Source organism: Centropristis striata, chromosome 21, assembly GCF_030273125.1.
Source record: "Centropristis striata isolate RG_2023a ecotype Rhode Island chromosome 21, C.striata_1.0, whole genome shotgun sequence".
Classification (NCBI taxonomy): domain Eukaryota; kingdom Metazoa; phylum Chordata; class Actinopteri; order Perciformes; family Serranidae; genus Centropristis; species Centropristis striata.
In genome coordinates this window covers 28,322,649-28,346,139 of record NC_081537.1, presented here as the reverse complement: position 1 = coordinate 28,346,139, position 23,491 = coordinate 28,322,649, and the positions used below count along the sequence as shown (strand labels likewise).

At 38.6% G+C, this 23,491-nt stretch overlaps 1 protein-coding gene across 1 annotated transcript; it reads right to left on the bottom strand.

Moving 5' to 3' along the window:
- Positions 1 to 1,762: 1,762 nt before the first annotated feature.
- adgra1a (adhesion G protein-coupled receptor A1a) lies at positions 1,763 to 22,050 on the bottom strand. The gene is made up of 7 exons (XM_059324777.1): positions 21,985 to 22,050; positions 21,387 to 21,707; positions 9,469 to 9,596; positions 7,562 to 7,685; positions 6,609 to 6,763; positions 4,478 to 4,573; positions 1,763 to 4,387 (listed from the first exon to the last, which is right to left on the bottom strand). The coding sequence occupies exons 2-7, from the start codon at positions 21,387 to 21,389 to the stop codon at positions 2,893 to 2,895; spliced, it is 2,001 nt and encodes a 666-aa protein (XP_059180760.1). The 5' UTR covers positions 21,390 to 21,707; positions 21,985 to 22,050; the 3' UTR covers positions 1,763 to 2,892.
- Positions 22,051 to 23,491: the final 1,441 nt, after the last annotated feature.

Below are 23,491 nucleotides of genomic sequence, written 5' to 3'. Positions count from 1 at the left end.
TCACAGTGAAGGCTGGCACATCATTTTGGCACTATACAAGTTTGTGCTTTGTAGCACATAACAGTTTTTTTTGGAATTATCTCACCAGGTGAGTTACTATAGTACATACTAGTGCAATATTTGTCAGTCAGAGTCTTTTTGACTCTATTTGGCAGCATACATAAAGTGTCTCCATAGAAAATCTTCATAGGCTTCATAAATGATTCTTTATCAAGATATTCATAAATTTAAAATTCTGCAAGGGTGACTCTATAATAATAAATACATGTAGCACAAAAACACATCACATTGTATGTACCTACTCATGCACTTTTGCACACATAAAAAACACACACATGCGCACACTGATTCAAAAGTGTTTTCACATGTGTAACCACTCACATTAAAATCATATTGTGTCTAGCAATGCCATTAGAAATGTAATAACACTGACAAATATAGATGTTTTTAAAACTATTAATCCAAGTATTTAAAGGTGCAATCAGTGATATTTTACTGCTGCTTTGCATAATACTGTATATCAACAGGTGTTTGCAGACGTTGATGATTGATGCCAGTCAAATCTCCTCAACAATTGCTGAGGTTTGACTTTGAACAATAGTTTCTCCAAAACTTGTGAAATCTGTGAAGAATATAAATGTTTTATATTTTGTTCTTTATAAATGATGAACAAACTATAGATTTGTTTTTAAAGTATAGCCTATGAGTGGAAAACACTGAGTTAAAGTGATAGTTATGGATTTTAGACATTAATTTGTATAAAATACTTGCCAGTAGTGTAGCGGATGCAAAGCTGTTAGCTTAGCTTAGTTTAGCTTATTTTCCAAGCACTGGTGTCAGTGTTCTGTGCGGTTCTGATCATAGAATAAATACTTCCGCCAAGCTGGCAGCGTCACGAAACTACAAGGTTTAACGCTGCGTTTGATTGCACTCAGGATCCGAGTTGGAAATTCCAACTTCTGAGGTAAATGCGTTTCATTGCTCAACATCGGAAAACATGGCCGGCAAATTAATGTTTGTTTGGATGTTTTTCAAGCATTTAAAAATTATTCTGGGGAAGTACATCAGCTACCTAAGAGAGACTAACCTCTGGAGTCCATCTATTTATTGAAAATACACGTTTTATTTACAGTAATAACTTTATTTATATGTGATATGTAGACAAGCTGAGAAAGCCAGTTGAAAGTTCAATCATAGGAGCTTTCACAGTGTGACATTTATGTTTCTAGAGCATTTTCAAAATGTGAATTTCCTTTCTACAGTGAAAACTATTACTATTTTTAATTTACATGCAAACAGACGGTTTTGTTGTTTTATTATTTATTATTATTTCTGTTGTCTGAAAAACTATAATATTTTTAACACTTTTACTGTGCTTTTTCGTCCCTACTACGCTCACACAAACTCTTTAATTAACAGAGTGGGAGTGCAAATACCACTACAAAGTAATCCTACACTTTTAGTAACACAAATGCTAAATTAAACGACACATAACAGACTAAATGTGAAGATAAAGTGACTGTTGCCTCTCACGATGTGTGGCGCAATTTTGCTTTGACTTTTTCCACATATTTCCGACCTACTCAGGCTGCTTGGATCCTACCCGAATTCCCGAGTCGGAATCCCGAGTTCAAGGGACGGCCCGGGACGGCCCTTGAACTATTGCACTTGGAGGTCGGATCTTTCCGAGTTCCGAGTGCAATCGAACGCAGCATTACTCCACAAACCCACGTGTACACTAAAAGGTCACCACAAAACAATGGTCATCATACATATCAGAAACCAACTTCACTTGGCACTATTTTGTTTCTTGGAAAAGCCAGTAAATACAACGGCTGCAGGCGGTTCATGGTACAGGCTGGCTGCAGTTGGCTGTCATGGTATTTACTGCACGAGGACCATTGTTTTGTGGTGGAATTGTTGACCTTTTAGTGTACACATAGTTTTGTGGAGTAAAACCTTGTAGTTTCGTGGCCCTGCCAGCTTACCGGAACTGATGGTTACAGTGTAACCATGGTTCTCTGAGATAGTCTCAATACGAGAGAGAGCTATCTGTTCTACGATCGGAACCGACCAGAACTCCAGACACCGGAGCTTGGAAAGTAAGATAATAGCTTTGCATCCACTACACTAGTGGCAAGTATTTCATACAACTTAATGTCCTGGATTCCAAACTATCCCTTAAACAAACATGTTTTAAGCCGAATATACTCAGCATCCAGCTGTGCTCCAGCTGTGCTCCAGCTCAGACACGGCTCAGTCATGGCTCAATCCTTTCAATAGACATAAGACACATTTCAAAAGCAGGGTGTGTAATCCTCAACAGCCATTTTTTATATATACTATAGAGTTATTCTGCCAAAATATGGCTCATTATACAAGTACAAATACACATTTGCAGCTTATTTAATTGGTAACAGCTGCTTTGGGGAAGTACTTGAATATTTGTTGTATCTACCATTTTAAATGTCAGTAGAGCTGATTGCACAGTATAGCTTCTTGTTAATGACTGCAGGTCAATGTAGTATTTATGAGCCACGGTCAACTTTTATACTCGTTGACTTTGAGCTTCAGGGCCTTCTTGCTGTGCTAGCTAATGAGCCATACAGTACTGATTGCAACTTTAAACTGCATGGAGCAGAATCAATATAATATCAACATTAATTTAACATCTCTTGTGTTTGAATTCCTTATAAAACCGATAAGTAACACACTTAAAGATAACTTTGTTATAAAGGGTTCTGAAATATCATCAGGATACGAGGCCTCGCTGAAAACTCAACCTGTGGTTTAAGGGCAAACCTAAAGGCATTGAGACCCAAACACTTACGAAGTAATTTGATTACAGGGCTGCTGGAAGGTCTGGCAAGTACAGGTACAAGTATAAGAACACTATACAGTTGTTTCATTCCTCCAAGGGCCAGTCCGTATGTTTCCTGTGGCATCTGAGCCAAACAGGCTGTCCTCCTGCAGGCTCCTGTTCCGGCCGATGGTACCTCTCCGGCCCACAGCGCCATGCTGCCGAGGCAGAGTATTCCTTGGGAAACCTTTCTGCTCCACTTCTACGCAGAGGATATCCTTTTCTTTATCTGTTGTCTTTGACATGCAGCTGTATGGGTCGAGGTCTTGCTGGTATTGCAAGGTGAAGGGATCGGGTTTCTCACAGCAGCTTGTAGTGGAAGGGTGATCGGCTGAGCTGTACATGTGCCACTGACAGGTGTGGACCCCATGGGAAGGCAGGAGGAGGCTGTGACAGGAAGTAATGCTGTCATGCATGTTGTGTGCATGGCTGTGACAGGAAGCCATTGAGTCTTGTACACTATGGCAGGAGTTCTGGCGTTGCAAGCTTTGACAGGAAGCCAGTTGCTTATCCAAGTGAGGACTGGGGCAGGGCAGCTGGAGGTCTGGGTGTGGGCTGCTGGAAACCAGTGGTGAGCCTTCAAGGTGGCTCACGTGTGGGCTGTCCAGGTGGGAGCTGTGCACACTTCCATCCATGCTAGTGGAAGTCATGTGGGAGCGGTAGTCCTGGAGGCATGGGCGTGGGCGGTTGAAGGAGCGTGACTTGGTTCTGTCGTTAAGGCAGCTTTGGAGAGGCAGAGCAGGACGAGGGAGCTCATCAGAAAGCAGCTGTGGACGAGGTGACGGCAGAGGCTCAGCCAGAGGGGAGATGGGGGTTGGGTTGACGGGACTCATCACGGCCACACAGCATGGACCCGTGTGATTGGGTGTGGGGCTTTGGGAAGGTGGTGTCATTTTGTGGTAAGAACTCTGCACAAGGTGAGGAGAGAGTAGAGGCTGCTTGCCTGAGCACGGTGAGCTCAGATGGCAGTGTGGCTGGTGGAGCTCCTGCCTCTGGATCTGTCCGTCCCCATTCCCGTCCTCTGACTTGGACTTGGACGGGCAACAAGCCCACCAGCGGTGCCACACATCATCACGTTTGGCACAGTGCTGGATGAGAAGGAAGAGTCCCAGAGTGACACAAAAAGCCCCATACAAGCAGCTGAATATCATATCCAGGAAATGTCCCAGTGATACCGCCAACGCTCCCAAAGCCCAGGTAGCCAGGAACAAGAAGAGGGTGAAGGCCGTGGCCCGGAGCTGAGATTTAAACGAGTGCTCATTGGCCAGCACTGAGACGCCAGTTGCAAATTGTGGACAATCCCCAGCAGGCCCAGAAACTCCCCCAGTGTCAGTGTGGCAGTGATGGTTTGACTCACTGGATGATAACTGCTGCTGCTCCTCACTCAGAACTCGCAGCTCATACTTCTTCTCTGGGTGGCGTTTAAGCTGGATGTAGGTGCACAGAAAGTACACGGACATGACTAAGACCAGAAGACTCATGGGGGCATAGAAACCTCCCAAGCTTGGTTCCCATGCCATCCAGCAGCTGAAAAAAGACACACAGAGAGGTAAACATGTATCCTGTTTCCTGAAGAATGAATGAAAACATGAATGTTCATAAATGAGGAGTTCTTACTACAAAGCATCGTCCCTGCTGCCATAGTTCTCCATACCAAACGCTGCCGTAACTCCAACAATTATAAGAGGGATTCCATTACTTACAAGATAAAATCTGCAAAAAAAAAGAAAATTTAAAGGTATAGAGAGACTGAGGGAAATCATATTCTAATTTCTATTTCTATAACTTCTAATTGTCTATACCTATATTAGATGGATTTCCATGAGATCACCATGGTACCCAAATGATGATTCCTAATAACTTCACCTAAGTTATTAGGAATCATCATCTGGTTACCATCTTGTGACTTTTCATCCAGCATCTTTTCTTTTTCTCCATTTTTTGTGAAATCTTGAAATGTTTTGGATGGATAGATTTGAAATTTGGTCCAGACATTCATGATCCCCATTGGATAAAATGTAATGATATTGGTGGTCCATTGACTTTTCATCTAGTCATCGTGATCATTTTTCCTTGATTATTGTATAATTTAGCTCAAAACACACTGGCCCTCATTTATCAAACGAGCGTACGTCAGAAAGTGAGCGTAAAGTGGGCGTAAGATGATTTCTACGCAAGCCTCGGCATTTATCAATTTGGACGTGAGCGGACGGTACGATCAGATCTCACGTCTGCTCTCAGCTCGTGTACGCAAATTTGAGTCAGCGTGAAGTGCACACGTCTGAGTCGGAGAATTGATCTTAGACTACAGTATCGATGCCTGGAGGTGATAAAACTCTGTGGTGTTGATTTTTAATAGTGACAAAGCAAAACATGTTTAGACTACATAATTTATCATTAAAACATAATCCAAAAATAAATACACCCTGCGATCGTGAAATTCTTTAAACAGAATACCAGCCGAGGATATTAAATGTTGTTGTCTTCTGCTGTTTACTGTTATTATTATTATTATTATTATTATTATTATTATTATTATTATCTAGCTCCGACACCGGAGCGTCAGTGTCTCCTTCACCAGCGGTGCTGCCCGAATAGAAACATTTCCAATCAGCGCTGCCACACGCTCCTCTGACTGGGACATCATTATTAGTAAATGTAAAGAGGTCAATAATATCTCTCCATCATAATAATAGCAATATTCGGATATTATATAGATTATTAGGCTTTATATATCACGATGTAATTACTCAAACCTCGCCGGGAGTTTAATAGTCCGCTACTCTGCTGACAGCACCACTGATTTCCTTCTTTTTCACTTTTTATGCTGCCAAACAAAACTAGTTTGTTGTGTTGCAGCTGTTGGACGTCAGCGTTTCACTTTCTGACTGAGAAATTCCTCTTCTTTTGGAATTAAAACTCACTTTAAAATACCTCCTTCAACCAAAAAGCTGAAAACTTCTAAGTCCGTGCTCCAAATGTAAAATATTCACTGAACTTGTTTGAGTTTATAACTATAAGTACTTTTATTTCATAAACCTCCGTCGCTGCGTATTTCTTTAATGTGTTTATATTGCCCCTATTAATTGTAATGGTGCACTTTGCTAATAAAGCTGACTTTAGAGGGTGAAAAAATCCTCTTTTTGGCCGTATTGCGCCCTTCGGTGTCGTAAACTCTGAAGGCGAGCCTTCTGAATCGGGTATATATTAGGGTGTGGTATTTAAATTACGCATGTTTCGAGCCGCCACATTTATCAACAGCCGATCATTCTTACGCTGTGATTGGCGAGATACGATCGTTTGATAAATCACACGTGGACCCTGTCGTAAGACAAAATATACACTCGGATCTGCGCTCGTTTCTACGCTCGCTTGATAAATGAGGGCCATCGTGATTACATACAGCCTCCAGAGCCACCAGCATGGCTGTAGACTCTAGGGCATTCACACCTGAGCTGATTGGTCTGCTGCAAACGAACTCTGATAGTCTGTTGAGTTTTTGCTGGTGTGAATGATAAAACAAACTCTGGTGCGGACCAAAGAACCGAACTCTGGTCCGCTAAAGAATGAGGGTCTCGGTTCACTTCCAAGTACACCAGAGTTTGGTTTGCTGTTTTGGAAAAGCAGACTACTGCTTGCCAACAGTATCCAGTGAAACAGTCATTCTAAATTCACACATTGTAAATCAGTGATGTAATCAGAACATTGTTGATGTTCATGACTCCCTGCTTAATAGCTTATAGCTTACCTGAGGATGGTTGGTGTGTTGCTGCGAGTCTGGGCCGGCCCGTTCCTGTTCGGGGCCCGAAGAGGGTCTTTAGACACATCTTTACAGATGTTTCTGGCAGTAAACATCAGCCACAGCATGGTAGACAAAGAAGCATAGTGGAGCACAATGCCAACCTAACACACATAAAGTTGTAAACAAAGATTATAAAAAGCAATGTGAATTTATTGCCAAAACTAACATATGGGTCTATTAGTGTTTGTGCATGCATTTAACACCATACCAGGGTTTTCTCTACCATTATAGGATTTAGACAGGCTGTCTTAGTTGTTATAATTCATGCATTTTAGGGCTGGGCGATATATCGATATAAAAAAATATATCGATATTATTAAATGTGATTTGGAATTAGACCATATCACATATATTGATATAGTTCAAATTTATGCTCCAGGCAAGCTGCTTTATATATAAATTCTGACCTTATTAGGGTTTGTCATATTTAGTCCTTTTCTAATGTTCGTTATTCTTTTTATGTCTGAAACAAGTGCATTCATTTTGAACTGTGATGAGGCCCTAGTCACGCATGTTGTTGAAAAAAAAAGCTTTTAGAGATTTTTCTGTTGTTTGCTAGCAGAAGGAATTGACAAAGAGGCTCCTTCATTCAATACAAAGTCAGTGGAGAGAGATGGATTGTTTTCCTCTCTGGTGGAGGCGGGGCTTAAGTGCCTTCTGTCTCTTTGGGCAGTATTTGTTTTTTTATATGTGAGCAAGAACGTATTTCACACATGAGCAGCCTAAAAGGGAACCAGAAAAAAGAAAAAATATATTTATAACAAGCCTCAACAACTGGTTTGTTAGTAGTTTACGTTATCAGTAAACATTGCCATAGACTCTGATGCCTCTGTGGGCTCTGTTTTTAAAAGTGCTGTATAATAACCCCATGCTAAGAAAGTAGGAAAACAACAACTTACAATTTGACACACAAAAGGTAAGTTGATCTGATTGATGCCCCCGGCAAAAACTCCAAATGTCAGCCCCGTGTGAAAGAGGAAGTTGAGGAGTGTGTGCCAGCCATTCCTGCTGATGCGGATGACACTGCAAACAACAAATTCAAAGTTAAAAAGATGGACACAGATACTGTGCATCTACTTCTGGGTTGTAGAAATAAATGCAGTATTATTGTGAACTATCACACAGCATCATCTTTGGTCTTAATTTCAGGGACAAAGCAACATTTACTTTTGTGTAAGAGCAACACAAATTAACTGTACAGCTGTATTTAGAAATAATTCATTGTGAATTTTAAAACATTTTGAAGCACAAGAACAGCACTAATGTGAGTGTGAGGATGGGTCATACGAGGTGGTTACTGTGGCTTTTAGACATACAGATATTTCAATTAAAACTTCAACTTAAATATGACTATTATTTATAAATAATATTAAATGAAGTTATGGTTTAGTATAATTACCACTTTGTTTCCTCAGTAGCACAGGTGAACAGTAAGTAATTTTATGTTCATCTGGAAACAGCGTAACCTAAATCTCAAAATATACAAGAAGGATATGCTTCAATTTTTTTCATATCCATCATAATACAGCGCCTATAGACCATTTTAATGTTTACCAACAACGATGACGTATTTTGTGGGCGAAGCCTAACTGGTGTCAGAAAGTGACAGTTAGCTGCTGGTCCCAGCAGTGCAAGTGGTACAGTTGTCAAATAATATGAATTGCCCAGTTGTTTTTCTTTATTATTTTCATGGTTAATTATCAAATGACAGATTATCTTACATGAGCAAGCTAACCCAAACTCAGAGGGAAACGATTTTTTTTACGAGAATCGACATATAGTATGCTATTGTATAGTATGACCTTTATTTGAGGGGTTCATTTTTGGACATCCCATAATATAGTGTTTTTTTTCACTATTTTTGGACAAAATATGTGAAATCATGTGTATCAACAGACTATAATTGACCCATTTTGAGCATTTATAGGCATTTTAAAATGTGACTTTTTTTGACAAAAATCTACTTTTTTTTTGAAGGGGGTCACTTTTAGACATCCCATAATATGGTGTTTTTCTATCATTTCTGGCCATATTATGCTCAAACATTTATCAGCAGACTACAATTGACCCATTTTTAGCATTTTTTGGCATTTTTAATATTTGACAATTTTTGAAAAAATCGACATACTATAGTATGACTTTTTTTGAGGGGGTCATTTTATGACATCCCATAATATAATATGTTTTTTGCTATTTTTGGGCAAACTATACTACTGTATATCTATGTATCAATATACTATAATAGACCCATTTGGTTGGATTTTTTGGCTTTTTAAAATTCTCTGGAAGCCCAGTTTGAGTATTAGACCCATGTGTTTTGCCAAAATACTGTGTATGTGTTTACTGTGAAACAGAATTTTACAACGTAATAATAAATTAATCCGAAATGTATGCTTACACATATTTGAATGGAAGACACAAGTCTGTTTCAGGTAGGGGGGTCACAATTTTCCAAATCCATGATTTAATTAAATTTTTCATTCAAACTTTTATTGCAGCACTTTAGGGGAAGCCATTGTTAGACTATTGAGGCTCAAATCAAGATCAACAAATCATCAATTCTATGCCCTAGGATCTTGGTTTTGATTCATTGTAATTGTAAGCTCATTGAAAGCTCATTTTGATCGATTTTTGTATGAAAATTTAAGTTGTTACAGGATCCCAATTCCACCATTGGAAAAGGTGTTTCAGGTGCTGTTCGACGTTCAAAGAAGCATTTTGATGTAAACCGAGGGCTTTACAGTGACAATAGCTTTTTCAACGCACATATGGGAATATTGTGTTAAGATAGACGAGGTACTCTTACCTATGGTGGACAATATAGGTCACGATGGAGACGAGCAGACAGAGCAGCATGACTGCTGTGCAGGCATACACCACTGGATGCAGGTAATCCCCGGGGTATGGTGGGAAGGACAGCACTCTCTTCAAATCCTGCAGAATGAAAGAAGTTCAGAAAATAGAACGGAATAATAATGATCCCCAGGCTGGAATAATAAAAAGCACACACATAGCGAAATACGCCCTTGTTTAATGAAAAAAACAATGCAGTGTGATTTTACTGCTTTAGTGTTGCCAAAAGTTATTACAAAACGGTCCAGATGGTCTTTTGTTGATCAAAACCAACCACGACTTGGTCAGGAGAGTGTTGGTGTATATGTCTGCCTACGTTATTCTGCTTAAAGAAATAGTTCAGCTTTCTTTTTGAGTGTGATATGTTCAGATTGCTATCAATCTTGTGTATCTCTGTGTTAAATACAGACCTGGAGTCAGGGCTTGGTTGGCCTAGTGTAGGAACTGGATTTTAGTCAAAAATGCAAGCAACCATCTTCTGTAATGTCAGCCCACTCAAGAAGCTGAGACTCTTGACAAAGAACAGCCATGAATCACCTAAATCACCAAGGCTGATAAGGTTTTCACAGCTCTGTGTGAAACCTGGCACTGTGATGTCACCAGGTCAATAAAAGGAGAAGCTACATCTTTGTTTCCTCTTTTCTATACCTACCAACACCTTTAAAGCTCACTGATCAACATTTTGTGTCTGGTTTGTGTTAACTGAATGTTTTGGGGGAGTTATCTGTTGGAACTATTTCTTTACACAACAAATTGTTCCATGTCTGGGAAGTGTCTCAGCCTATAGTGCACTTTTGTGGAAACACAGCGTGAAAAGGGCTCCAGAGATTAACCCTTTCATAGTGCCATTTCCTGCCAGGACATTAATAGCTCTGTAACGTCTCGTCTCTATCAAATGATCCCACCAATGTTCCGCCTCCAGAGGTAGTCACAGAGGTGGAAAATAGTGGGACTGTTGGAAGCGGGACCACTATGAATGGGTCATCAGGGCAAAACGGGATATTTGACGCATGGCGCGCGTGACGTCTAACACACACTTGGTCCCACAGTGAGGGAATCATTGTTCACTGTGGCTGCCGTCGCTAACTGTGCACAGCGTCTGCCGCTAATTCTAAACAAACTGGCATGCTAACTGTACACGTGGTGTCTGCCACTGATCTTAAACAAACCGGCATCACTAACTGTGCTTTCATAGTGCTGTTTCATAACAGGACATGTACGGCACTGTAACGTCTCGCCTCCACTATGAACGCGCCCGAAGCGGGAATTTTTCCACCTCCAAAGGAAGTCACAGAGGTGGAAAATTAGTGGGACTGGGACCACTATGAACGGGATGGGCGAAGCAGGATATTTGACGTTGCGCATGACGTCTTACACACACCTCCCACTTGGTCCGATATTCATCGAATCACTGTTCACTGTGGCCGGCGTCGCTGACTGGGCACAGCGTCCACCACTTACTGTACACAAACCAGCATGCTAACTGTACACGTGGTGTCTGCTACTGATCATAAACAAACTGGCATCGCTAACTGTGCACAGAGTGTCTGGTGCTTGTTGTAAACAAACGGAGATCGCTAAGTGATCACATACTGCTGCAGCACATACACACTCTACTGCTACAGAGCTAACTGTGTAGCCTATTAGCACTGTGCTCATTCAAAATCACCAATTAAACTTTAGCTCCATGTTTTTGGACTGTATGAGGAAGCTGTAGGACGAGGAGAGAACCCACACTGACACAGGGAGAACATGCAAACTCAACTCAACGCAAGCCAGACCCTGAACCTGTGACCCTCTTGCTGTGAGGCATAAGTGCTAACCACTACACCACCATGTATCCCTGGTGCGCTGCCCAGTAATATGAACACTCACAAATTGCAAACACAGAAAGCTTTCCATCTCAACCATCCATTATATATGATGTGAGAGCAGCACAAGACTCCAGGATGCTGCCTGCAGTCACTTCACCCAGCTGTTGTTTACCAGGAAAACACCACAAACAGAAAAAAAAAATCACAAGACCCATCAACCAAAATAAATAAGCAAACATCCCTCAGGTTGATTACAAAAGAAAAGCCATATAACTTTTTATTTTAATGCAGACTTATTACCTGCCATCAGCATTAACAAAAATGTTAGTTTTTCCTTGTTTTTTATTTTATTGTTCATCATTTCTATTTCAATTATTTAATGACCAGTCTATCTGAGAAAAAATCAGCTTCAATGCATTACACATCACTTGAAGCTCCCTCCAAATGCAGCAATAACATGACAAGACCAGAAGAGATGGACTGTGTGCAAGAAAAATGACACTTATCTGAATCAGTGATACCCCAAGTTTGTAAAAAAAATATGTCTTCTGTTGTTTTTATATGTTGTTTTGTATACTTTAACACTTGCTTCCATGGTAAAGGACAATCAAAGGTGTCTTCACATTTTTTTTTTAATAAAATGTAAGAATAGATCTTTTTTATCCTTGGTTAAATCTATTTAAGAGACTTAGAGACTTAGAGTAATGCAACCAGTAGGGATGGACATTTGGAAGAAAGCTGCCAACGTTAACGATCAATTAATCTAATAATTACTGCATGAATACATGGGCAGAATAAAAGACAGTACTATGCAAAAGCCTGTTTTGATAATTGACACTTTTATTTTGAGTCTTGAATTGATCCTGTCAATTGTAAAACTAACTCAATTACGATTAAACTGTAAAGATAACGTCAAGGAGTTGAATGTTTTATGTTTTAGAGACATGAGGTTAGTTTTCACAGTAATTTTGCATATTTAAATTTTTTTTTTTAAAGTTTTGTGTTTAAATAAGTTTTGGATCAAATTAACCCTAATAATTCATGCTAGTAAGGTTTGATACAGTAAGCTAGTTTTTCATCAAATTAATACTCTAATACTAATAATTGTTATTGCAACTTTCAGTTTGCAAACTTAATTCTCAGTTCAGTGGCTTATTGACGTACAGGCGCAGAACTGAATGTTCGGCGTGTTTCAGTTCAGTGATACTGATACGCAGTCAGAGATAAAATTAAAATGAAACAAATACACAGATTTATTTAAAAATTCCACGTAATCGACCAAATTCTTAACGACCATTAATCGATCATCGATTAATTATTATCATCCCTAATAACCAGTTTTGTTCATCTTTCAACAAGCGCTGCTGTATAAATAATTAATATTAATTTTTATTATAAAAAAAAACACAACCTAAATTAACCTTATCAAAGACTTTCTCCTGATCAGCAATGAAATGTATACATTAAGCAAGTATTTCAGCATCATAGCATTTAACTATTATTGATCTGCAATTCTTCAGGTAGGCAGGGTCCTTATACGCAATAGTTGTTATTATATTTCTGGTTATTTTAGTAAAACAAGATACTTATTTGTTAATCAGCGAGGTTTTCAGTTTGCAATTTTTCTGCTGTATCTACCTGGAACATCTTACAAAATTCACTCAAACTCAACACAATTATAACTCTGGGCCAGTTTAAAACTATGATAACCAAAAACTCTGTACCCTCATACTCTGTTTTGTGTTTTCTCTGTACTCTCGACATCATTGTAAATGAGGGGTTGCCCTCAATGATTCCTTGAGAAAATAAATAAAGGATAAATGAGTATTCTTGAACTCTTTCTGGTCTTTGTGCTAAGCTAGGTTAATGTTGAACTGCTCCTTTAATTACCTCAATAGCTGAACCTGAAGACCCCTACCTGTCTCCAGTTTCTGAAATTGTTTCCAATATGCAATAAGCAATAAGCAAAGCACTTAAAAATGCTCTTCAAAGAAAACAATCACGGTTCCTCTATGCAAATGCTAACATCTATGCTAACATCCAGCCTCCCTCATGCTAATCAGAATGACTGCTTGATGCCTGCAGACTTGCTGTTGGAGGTTGCACTGTGCTGCATGTTTCTAAAGCCCTGTCCAATTACTCACGCTTCTTTCAGTATGAATGCATTAATGAAATTTCCTGACATGGTACCAGGATCTAGCTACATACACTGAGCAACATGAGCATAAACCCCCCATGTGAAGTGCAGTGTGTAATGTAAATGTGAAGTATTACAATTAAAATTATGTATTATCAAAGCAATTTCCAAGCTTGCTGTAGAATACAGCAGGAAGTCATTGCACCACTGCTGACTGTTGTTGTAGTGTCGCCTAACTGCACTGACATCACTGTCTTAAAATAACTCCGTGCACATCATTAAACATGTAAAACATGGTAACAGGGATTTCAGTGTCTCCTGAAATATAAAATCAAATTAACAAAAGGCACATTGTCAGACCTTGTTTGGGAAGCTGCATTTATGCCTTTAAGAACACTCAGCCAAGAACAGTTTTCTCTTATGAGAACCCGACTGCATAATGAATTTATTCGGGACATTATAAAAGCCTACTCCAATCCTCCTGCTAATAATGTGGGGCTGTACGCATTGACATATTACCAATCAATAAATCAATCATAGCACCTTTCATACAGTTCAGTGCAGTATGAAGTGCTTCACAGATGACAGAAAAGAAATATATATATATCAATCAAACGATTAAACTAGAATAGAGACAGAGCATGTTTAAGCCCTGAAAACAATCCATTACTGCTTGTATTACTTGACTTTGTACTAAAAGGCCTTCCTGGCAAACAACAGAAACATTTCTCAAAGTTGCTATGTGCTTAAAAGCACTACGAACATGATTAAAAACCCATAAATATGTTTTTACAAGCTAACGAGCAAAAAAAAACTGTTTTAAAAGGACAAAAGTGGATACAGACGTACACGGATGCAAGTGCATTTACATGCACAGTTTAATCGAGCTATGCTTAAAATTCGATATCGGCGTCTAATCGGACTTCTGTCCTTGTCCCAGTTTACATGCAACTGAGAAAATTGAATAACTGACGTGTCCTCCTCCTCAACTCTGGATGGCGATATGCGTCATTTCAGCAGGTTAATAGGGCCCTCTTTCCGGTTATAATAAACAAGTGGAGAAAGGCGGGAAACTGGCATTTTCGGACAACAAGAAAAACAAGATGGACGGTGATGTTGAGAGTCTTCGGTTCGACACTTTGTGCCGCCGCTACTGACCAGCTACTACTCTTGGATGTTTTGCGCACAGTTGTCTTGTCATACATGCCGGCGAAAATCGTATTCCAGTCGCATTATCTGGGTGTCTTAATCAGAGTTGGAGAACTCCGACATTAGTCGGACTAACACGTTTACATGCACTTCAGTTGTCCAGTTATAGTCAGATTAAGATAATAATTCGTTTTTTTCAAGTGGCATGTAAACGTACTGAATGAGGAAAACTGTCCGATACGTCATATTTCCAATCCATATATGCAAGCTTACTACAGTTATTTTAGTTAAGCTAAATCATTTAAACAAGATGTACATGTTAACTGTGGTGGAATATGGAAATAAATCAGAAAGCTACACAAGTGCCTTAGCTAGCTAACATATAGCGAGCATAAGCTTCTTAACAGCTACCCTGTCGCCTGTAGTGGATATAAGGTGCTGAACTAATCATTTGTCATGCTAACATCTAATGTTTGTAGCTAGTTACAGGCATTTTGTCAGTGTTTCAGCCCATGGTTGCATGTTGTGGCACAGATAATTTTATGTATAACGCCAAGGCTCAGTCTCTATTACGATGATATGGTGAATGTGTTCCAAAAACAGTTGGGCATTTACACATCGAGCACAGGGTACAAGAGAGCGACATTAGCATTCATATGGAGCCGTGTTTAGGACCACGAGAGAATGCAAGTTTATTTCTCCACCAACTCCTCAGGAAATGCTTCATTATGATAGGCAGCTAATCTCTAACTAACTGTGTCTGTCTGCTGTTTGCGGATAGTGCAGTGACTTTATCAGCATTTTCAATGAAAACGACTGCCTTTTTAAGTTTTAAGCTATAACTCTTGTAGTTATGCCTTATAGGCAGTCGTTTCCAGAAAAATCCTTCATTGCATAGCTGAGGGGAACTTTATTAGTCCTTTATAATAATTCATCACTAATAATTCACATTATTTTTGCTATTGTTAAATTCTGATAAAATAACGATAAACAGATAATCAGAAAATCAGAATTAATGATCAATTTTTGTCAACAATTTCGCCACAATAGACATTGTAGGCCTATTCCTACCATTGCATCTAACTTCTATTTAAAATCTATTGCAAAATTGCAAAGCAGTACCAGGATTGTGCTTATATCTCTGGTCACAAAATAAAATGCTTTTAACCTTTCATATTACACACATTTGCACTACTACGGTTGGGTATTGCTCTCATTTGAACCGGTACCTGGAATTCTGTCGTAGTAGCTCACTGTACTTTTTGCGGTTATTTTAAAATAAATTTAGTTTTTTTATTCTGTGCCAAGACACAGGTGTGTGGATGAGGACAGGAAAGAGACTTTCAGCATAGTTTTTGTTTCCAATCATGCGGTGCTGTGCAAAAAAAAAACAGTCCAGACCAGATGCTCTCTCAGGTACCAAAATTAGTTTCCAATTGATTTAACATGAAACGGTACTCTGTATTCGGTCGGTACCCCTAAAGGCACAGAGTTGGGTACCCAACCCTAACTCTCTCATACAGATGTTTGCTTTTACTGAAGTCTGCCACAAATTTACAAGCAGTAATATCTTCATTAGAGCTTCAACAATGCCATGTCCATTCCAGGTAAAAAAAAAAACCATTTAGTTCAGTCACTGGTGTAATAAATGAGTGGTAAATTCATCAAGAAATGCCCTGAAGCCCCCAAAACACATTATAGTGCCACACTGATATACTCTATCTTGTTGTTACAATAAACACAGGCAGTGTAGCATGCAAACATGATGGAGAAATCTTTATTAATAGAGTGTCTGAGAACCTTCACATCCACAGATGAAAAGCATCAAACTGTCCATTTGCATAACATTGATGCATGTGATGTCACACATGCATGTCGCCAATGAGGGGCAAAGACACAGACAATCAGCATCTGCCATCTTACATGGGGGGAAAACAGCTTCAGTGGTTCAGTGGTAGTTACTGTGATCAACTACAGAGATTAGCAAAGGATTCACGCTTGGAAAGACTGCTGAATTTTAATAAATTGAATGAAATACAAAAGTTGACAATACTATAACAAATGCGGTGAAATCTTTGGTCACCAATTTAAACTTGTGGCACAAATACAAAAACTGACATCAACCTCTCTCAGTAATTAAAGTGAATAACACCTTTTCAAAACAATTCCATTAACCCTTTAATGCACAACATGGGTCTAAAGCTACCCAACTGAGTTTTTATTTTCTATATCTTTGCAATAAATTAATTTTATCATTCAGTATTCCTTGATCAACTTGTTTTTGATCATCATACATCCTAATTTTTTGTTTTAATTTCTTACTTTTTGAATAAAAACCCTTTTTGTATCACTACGCTTCTAATGCACAACACGGGTCAAAAATGACCCGTATCCATTTTCAATGTTATTTCATGTATGGCTGAGTGTTTCTATTATACATCTTTGAAATAAATGCATTTTATCATTTATTTGTCCAAGTATTCAGTATAAGTACAGTAGTTATTATTATTATTATTATTATTATTATTATTATTATAGTATTAAGTCATGTAGTTTTAAATCAAATTTGGATGAATGGGTAATTTTTTACCCATGTGTGTAAACTTGATGTAATAATACAAAAGCTATTTTTCTTCATAAAGTATGAAAGGAAAATGGAAATAATGATCTGTTGTAATAAAAAAACATATTCAAATACTACTTGAACTATTCAATCATAAAATAAATTGATTTAAAAAGATAGGGCAAAGAAACATACAGCCAACATGGAATAACATGAGAAATAAATGTGGGTCATTTTTGACCCATGTTGTAGATTAGAAGGGGTGTCCATATGTTGTGCATCAAAGGGTTAATGTACACTTCTGATTGACATTTCAAATGACAAATGTAATTCTTTTGGGTGATGGCATATCCACCAGGCTCCCAACAACTACATGGTATGAAATATGAATCACTGCACTTGCATTACTATTATTTAAGCTCAGATGACTTAGCTGTGGAGGCAGGAGTGTGGAGGAGGCTTAGAGAAAGTGACTCATATACAGTAAGTGATGTGCATCTCCTGGACAGGTCTAGCATTCCTTCTGTGTTAAAAGGCAATACGTGCTTTCAAACAACAGTTAGGCCTTCGCCTTTCATTCACTGGAGCACACTCCTGCATGTGCATAATCCAAGCTGAAGATTCCTGTGGAGGCAGGAATCAAGAGCTAACTTGGCTCCATCTTTATGACAGCGTCAACTCGCTTTTCCTTTGTGTTCCAAGGGCTTGTATTTTAGAGACACTGTCATATCTTCCTCCTCTCATCTCTTTCTCTCTCCGGGACAGCATGCTCTCTCATCATGCTCCACTGAACAACCCATCTATTAGACAGAGCATGACTGATTAAATCCTTTGCAAATCCCATAAAATGAAAAAAAAATACAGGCATGCACACACAGCAGCAGAGATCTGTGCGCACTATGCTCCACTTATCTCAGATGACCAACCATGAGCAGTGTCACGAGCTAAGATTTCGTAATTAGGCTTCTTTTGTTTTCAATCGTATTCATGTAAACACATTTTTTTCAGAGCATCAGAGGTTTTCACCAGCTTACACCAGTTACAGGGCCTCCTGATACAAGTTACAAGATACAATTGAATTTTCTCTTCTTGATAAATTTGCCCGGTACAAAGTAGTAGCATTCATCTCTTGTGTCGTCTTTCTGCTACCTACATTTCTGTGAGATAAATGAGCTAGATTGAGCATTTTTGAGGATTATTGATCTTGAGTGTATCAGACACATTTGATTAGTATCAGAGATGTCCTGAGATGATATGCTGGATATATTGGAGCTGGCCAAGACGTTCTTTAATTGATTGGTATCATCTACTGTAAAGCAAGATTTATTTGGAATCAAACTACACCATCAGTCAAAAACTCAGCTACATCTCTATAGAAAATGGATTTTACCAAATGGAAATTACCCAAACATAGGGAGAATTGGTAAGAACCCATTGGATAATCAAATATAAGGGTCAATGACAAATAAGGATTGGCAAGATGTCAAATGGTGTAACCACAAAAAAAGATAAATATTAAATACTTCATCCACCTACATTGCAGTTTATATATATATATATATATATATATATATATATATATATATATATATATATATATAAATATTAGTGGACTTAAACATATAATTACTTCATTTAAAAAAAAAAAATTTTGAAAACCATTTCTACATTTACACATTTTCGTCAATATTGAGCAGAACATATTCTATATACAACCATTTTTTTCTAAAGTTTTGACAAATTATGTAAAATTTGTTATACCATAGTGTTGCAATGTAAATGTGGATTGTATTTTTTTTTCTAATTTTAGTTCACATTTATTTTCCTGTATATAATCAGATTATTATGGGAAGAAAATTACTGGTTACACCAACTCACGTCATTGACCCATAAGTCTGATTAACAAAAGATTCAAGCTTCCAGGTTCATTAGGTGGAGATTAGATTGTGGTAATCTGGTTGACGATGAACACTGATGTGTAATAACACATCCATGAAGCTGAAAGACAAATTAAGACTATGAGTCTACTACAGCTGATTTGTGAGTCTGTACTAATGCTTGGCTAACATACTCACAATGACAATGTCAACATGCTGAAGATCATCAGACACAATAGGCCCTTTCATAGTGCCATTTCAAGCCGCGCCATTCACGGCTCTGTAACGTCTCGCCTCTACTTTGAGAGCGCCAGAAGCGGGATGCCGGGATCAAGTGATCCCAGCTCTGTAATGCCTTAAGAGGTAGTCACAGAGGCGGAAAATTGGTGGAAGCGGAACCACTATGTATCGGCCATCCCAGCAAAACGGAATATCTGACGTCACACATGACATCAGACACAAGCCTCCCGCTAAGTCCCATAGTCATCGGACTGCACTATAATGGGCATGAATATCAAGACTTTGCAGGATAACTATGAATGATCTAAGGCGAAAAAGCCAACACAGATATTAAAAGTGCCTAATGTTTACCCTACTGACCATCTTGGTTTAGCGTGTTAGCATACTCCCATATGCTACAGTTAAGGTTGAGAAAATGTATGAAAAATTGGAATTGTGATACCACTAGTGTTGCAGTGTCATGAACTCTACTTCCAGCAACTCAGGCCTGGGCTTGCGATACACTATTGGAAACCCATGTGGCGTTGTAATTAATAACGTCTGTTTTAAAGATGTGACGATTGCTGAACACTGAACTACTTGGCTAGGTTTAGGCAACAACGTGTTATGGTTAGGAAAAAAGAGCAGGGCTTGGGTTAAAATAATTACTTACCATACGTACATAACTACTGGACGTGGTTGCATTGGAGATATTTGTGATGTAAAATACAATGTAGATCATGATGTTTTCACATACAGAGGTTCATTTATAAGTTAACTTAAAATAACAATTTGACATATAATTTGGAACAGGGGACAACAGGTCATCGACCACCCATCCTGTCCTCCAGAGAAGGATTTTATCGATATTTATATCTGTAATGTCTCCTCACTTTTTGCTGTACTTCCATCACTTCCATTATATTTATTGAGGCTACTAGAGGTCGTCGCCTGACAACAAATAAACAGAGCTTCCTGGCTCACAAATACCTGGTGTTCCTACTCATGACAGGGCATGATTTTTCATAGGTAGAACAACATACAGAACAGTCTCATCCAACACATCCAGAAATTGTCAAGAAATTCGACTAAAACTGACAGACTGACTAAATTGCAAACCCTAACACAATCTAAATAGAATGTAAAAAAAAAAGGAAAGAAACAAAAACCGACAAAATGGAGGCAGTAGAAGCTTAAATATTAGGATTAGATCCATTTCACATTTTGTATTGCAAGCTTTCTGTTAAGAAAGCTAGGACTTGGATACTGTTATCCAAGTCCTAGCTGACATCACTTGAGCCATGTTGTCAAATTAAAATGCTAAATAATTTACAGTCAAATACCAGAGCCTATTGACTACTGCTCAGGGAGATATTGTATATTTTCCACTGCTGTTGGTTGGTTAAATTCCTAGTTGCTAATTCCTTACTGCATACTGGAAGAGTGTCTGAATAACAGGTGCAATTGCATTTTTCTTCTTTTACATACAGTACACAAACTTCACAAATCTGCCTCTAGAAAAAAAATGTCTTTAACCTCTCCATGATATCAAGCACCAGAGAATCAAGTTTCCCCATGTGACCTTGTGACAGGTTATTCAACTTGTGACTTCCATGTATTGTCTGTAAAATTTACTATAATACACGTGATTTATCGATATATTTTTAAATGTGATATGGAATTAGACCATATCGCATCGATATCGATATCGTTCAAATTTGCACTGTGATCCTTGCTACAGGCAAGCTTTATTTAAGATCATTTTTATTTAGATGTACACTTTATGGGAAAAAAGCTACTCCTTTTGTTATACAGTAGGCCTATTTATGTCCACTTAAATAAATAAATAAATAAATAAATCAATCAATCAAATTACTTGTGACATGTCATATTTGGCTTTGACTTTGACTGATCATACTTTGCGATAAAAATATCGGGATATGGTTATTCAGCCTAAATATATTTGGATATGACTTTTGGTCCATATCGCCCAGCCCTTATACACTCACTGGCCATCAGCACGCAGATAGATCGCCACGAAAGCAGCAATGATCACTGCACACAATACATTAGATATCTTACCACGATAAATAACAGTAAAAAGCATCTTACCATTAGCTTTAGTGGAGTTACACTTGAGTTGTGAAGCTCTGGTGTCTCCGGAGGCCCCTGCTGCCCCCCTACCCTGCGCCCTCCGGCTCCATGGAGAGGCTGAAGATTTTTAAATCAAGTTGGTGTCTTTTCTCCAACACTCCGGGCAGCAGAGGATGCTCTGATCACCAGAGTTGCTCCAGCAGGCCGGGGCTCTTCCTCCAGCGCAGCGCTGACACGCAGCCACGGCCTCCCGGTCCCGACTCCATCTGATCCAGCGATCAGAGAAGAAGCAGAGGATTGGTCTGCTAATGAGCTCTCATCACCGATCCCAGTGTGCGGCTGGGGAGATAAAAGATAACAAGACTGATTGGAAATCATGTTTTACGGTGACGACAGTCAGGAGACGTATCCCTTAAATATCACGATATTATTATGATCACCGTTATCCCTGTGGCTAAAACGTTTCTTTTGAAGCAAATAGACTGTGTATTTGCTCTCACTGCTTTTACGATTACAGAATGTGTATAATCAGTTGTTATTTTCCGTTTCTGCCGTTTCTAACGGGAAAAATAATTAAGACTATATGCGAATATAAGAACAGTATTTTAAGACTTACCTGGTGTCTTCGGTGCTGTCTTCTCCTCTCAGCTGACTGAAGAGACTCTCTTCAATCCAGGTCAGTGGAGATAGTGGCTGCGCTCCATTCGCCTGTAACGATGTGCCGCATGTTACGTAGTAGGCAGGGCGGGGATGGGAGACCCGGTAATAAAGTGGAGGAGGCACATGGCGTGGGAGGGTGTGACGTGAAACATGACAGTCGAACACAAGCAGCTTGTGGCAAGCAAGCGTGGAAATTATGCTATTCCCACAACTTTCCCCCCACAAAGCCATAATATCGTCACACTGTTAAAATAATCGCCAAAGTAATTTTCAAGTTTTGCAGGAAACATAAAAAACTTCACCAAAAGTGTAACATATGACATTTATTGATAATTTGGTGACATTTATTCAGCAATGGTCTGCTAACATCAATGTATACCTAAAGGTCAATTGACGAAAATGGTTCAATTCAATGAAAGTAAAGTCTGATCATGCAGTAAAAACATCCAAGAATCCAAAGAATCCGTACTGGTTTTTAAGAAAGCCATTGTGAACAGAAAATGTAAGTTGCTTCCAAACTTTTGGCCTGTTGTGTACACAAATGCAAATACTCCAAAACTCCAGCCAACTTTAAAAATGTATTGCATGAGTTTAAAGAGTACATTAAATCCCTTACACTAATTGACACAAAGCACTACATCCACAGACATATACGAGAGGTTTTTCAAAAAAGAATAATGTTCCCTTTTTTCTTTTTCTTTTTGTTGTTGTTTTTTCCCCTTTCCTGTCATTTTATCTATTCATTTATTTATGACCCTCCCTTCTTTTTTAAGTTTACTGGCATTACTAATAATAACCTTAATTTACTGTGATTTATTTATTTCTGATGACACATATATGTTGGAGCACCTGTTCTATATACAATTGTATGTACAGCCTTCTTCAATAAAGTTCATTAAATGAAAAAAAAAGAAGAAAAAAAAGGTTGTGGCAAGCAATCGGTTCAAGGTCAAGTTGTCCTGGTCTTTGTCAATGGTGAAAACTTCATTCCATTGTGATGTCCCAGCGAGTCTCCTGCAGAATACAACAAAGTGTTTGTCAACAAGTTTACGTGACTCCTGTGCTGCAAGAGGTTGACTTTGTCGAGGGTTTGACAGGTGACCAGTTCTAATATATTGTTTTTCCAACCCAGTTTAGTTAAAAACCACGACCACTTCTGTATGAAGAAAGCCTAGACCAGGGTTATTCTATTATAAATTGAATTGGGCCAGATTTTAAAACCAAGAAATATATCTGGGCCAGATATTTGACTGTGTTAAAGCAAACTTCATCGCTTTAATGTAACAAAAGAAAATATAAATAAATGATTCTTGATGTTTGCAATACTTTGAAATGAGTGGCTGGAGAGACAGGACGCGTGTACCATTTCCTAGCATCCTTCTATCCAGCATCTTTGGTTAAAATACTCAGCGTCCACCCTCCTCCCAATGAATCCATGTCACAGTACACCTACACAAAAATAC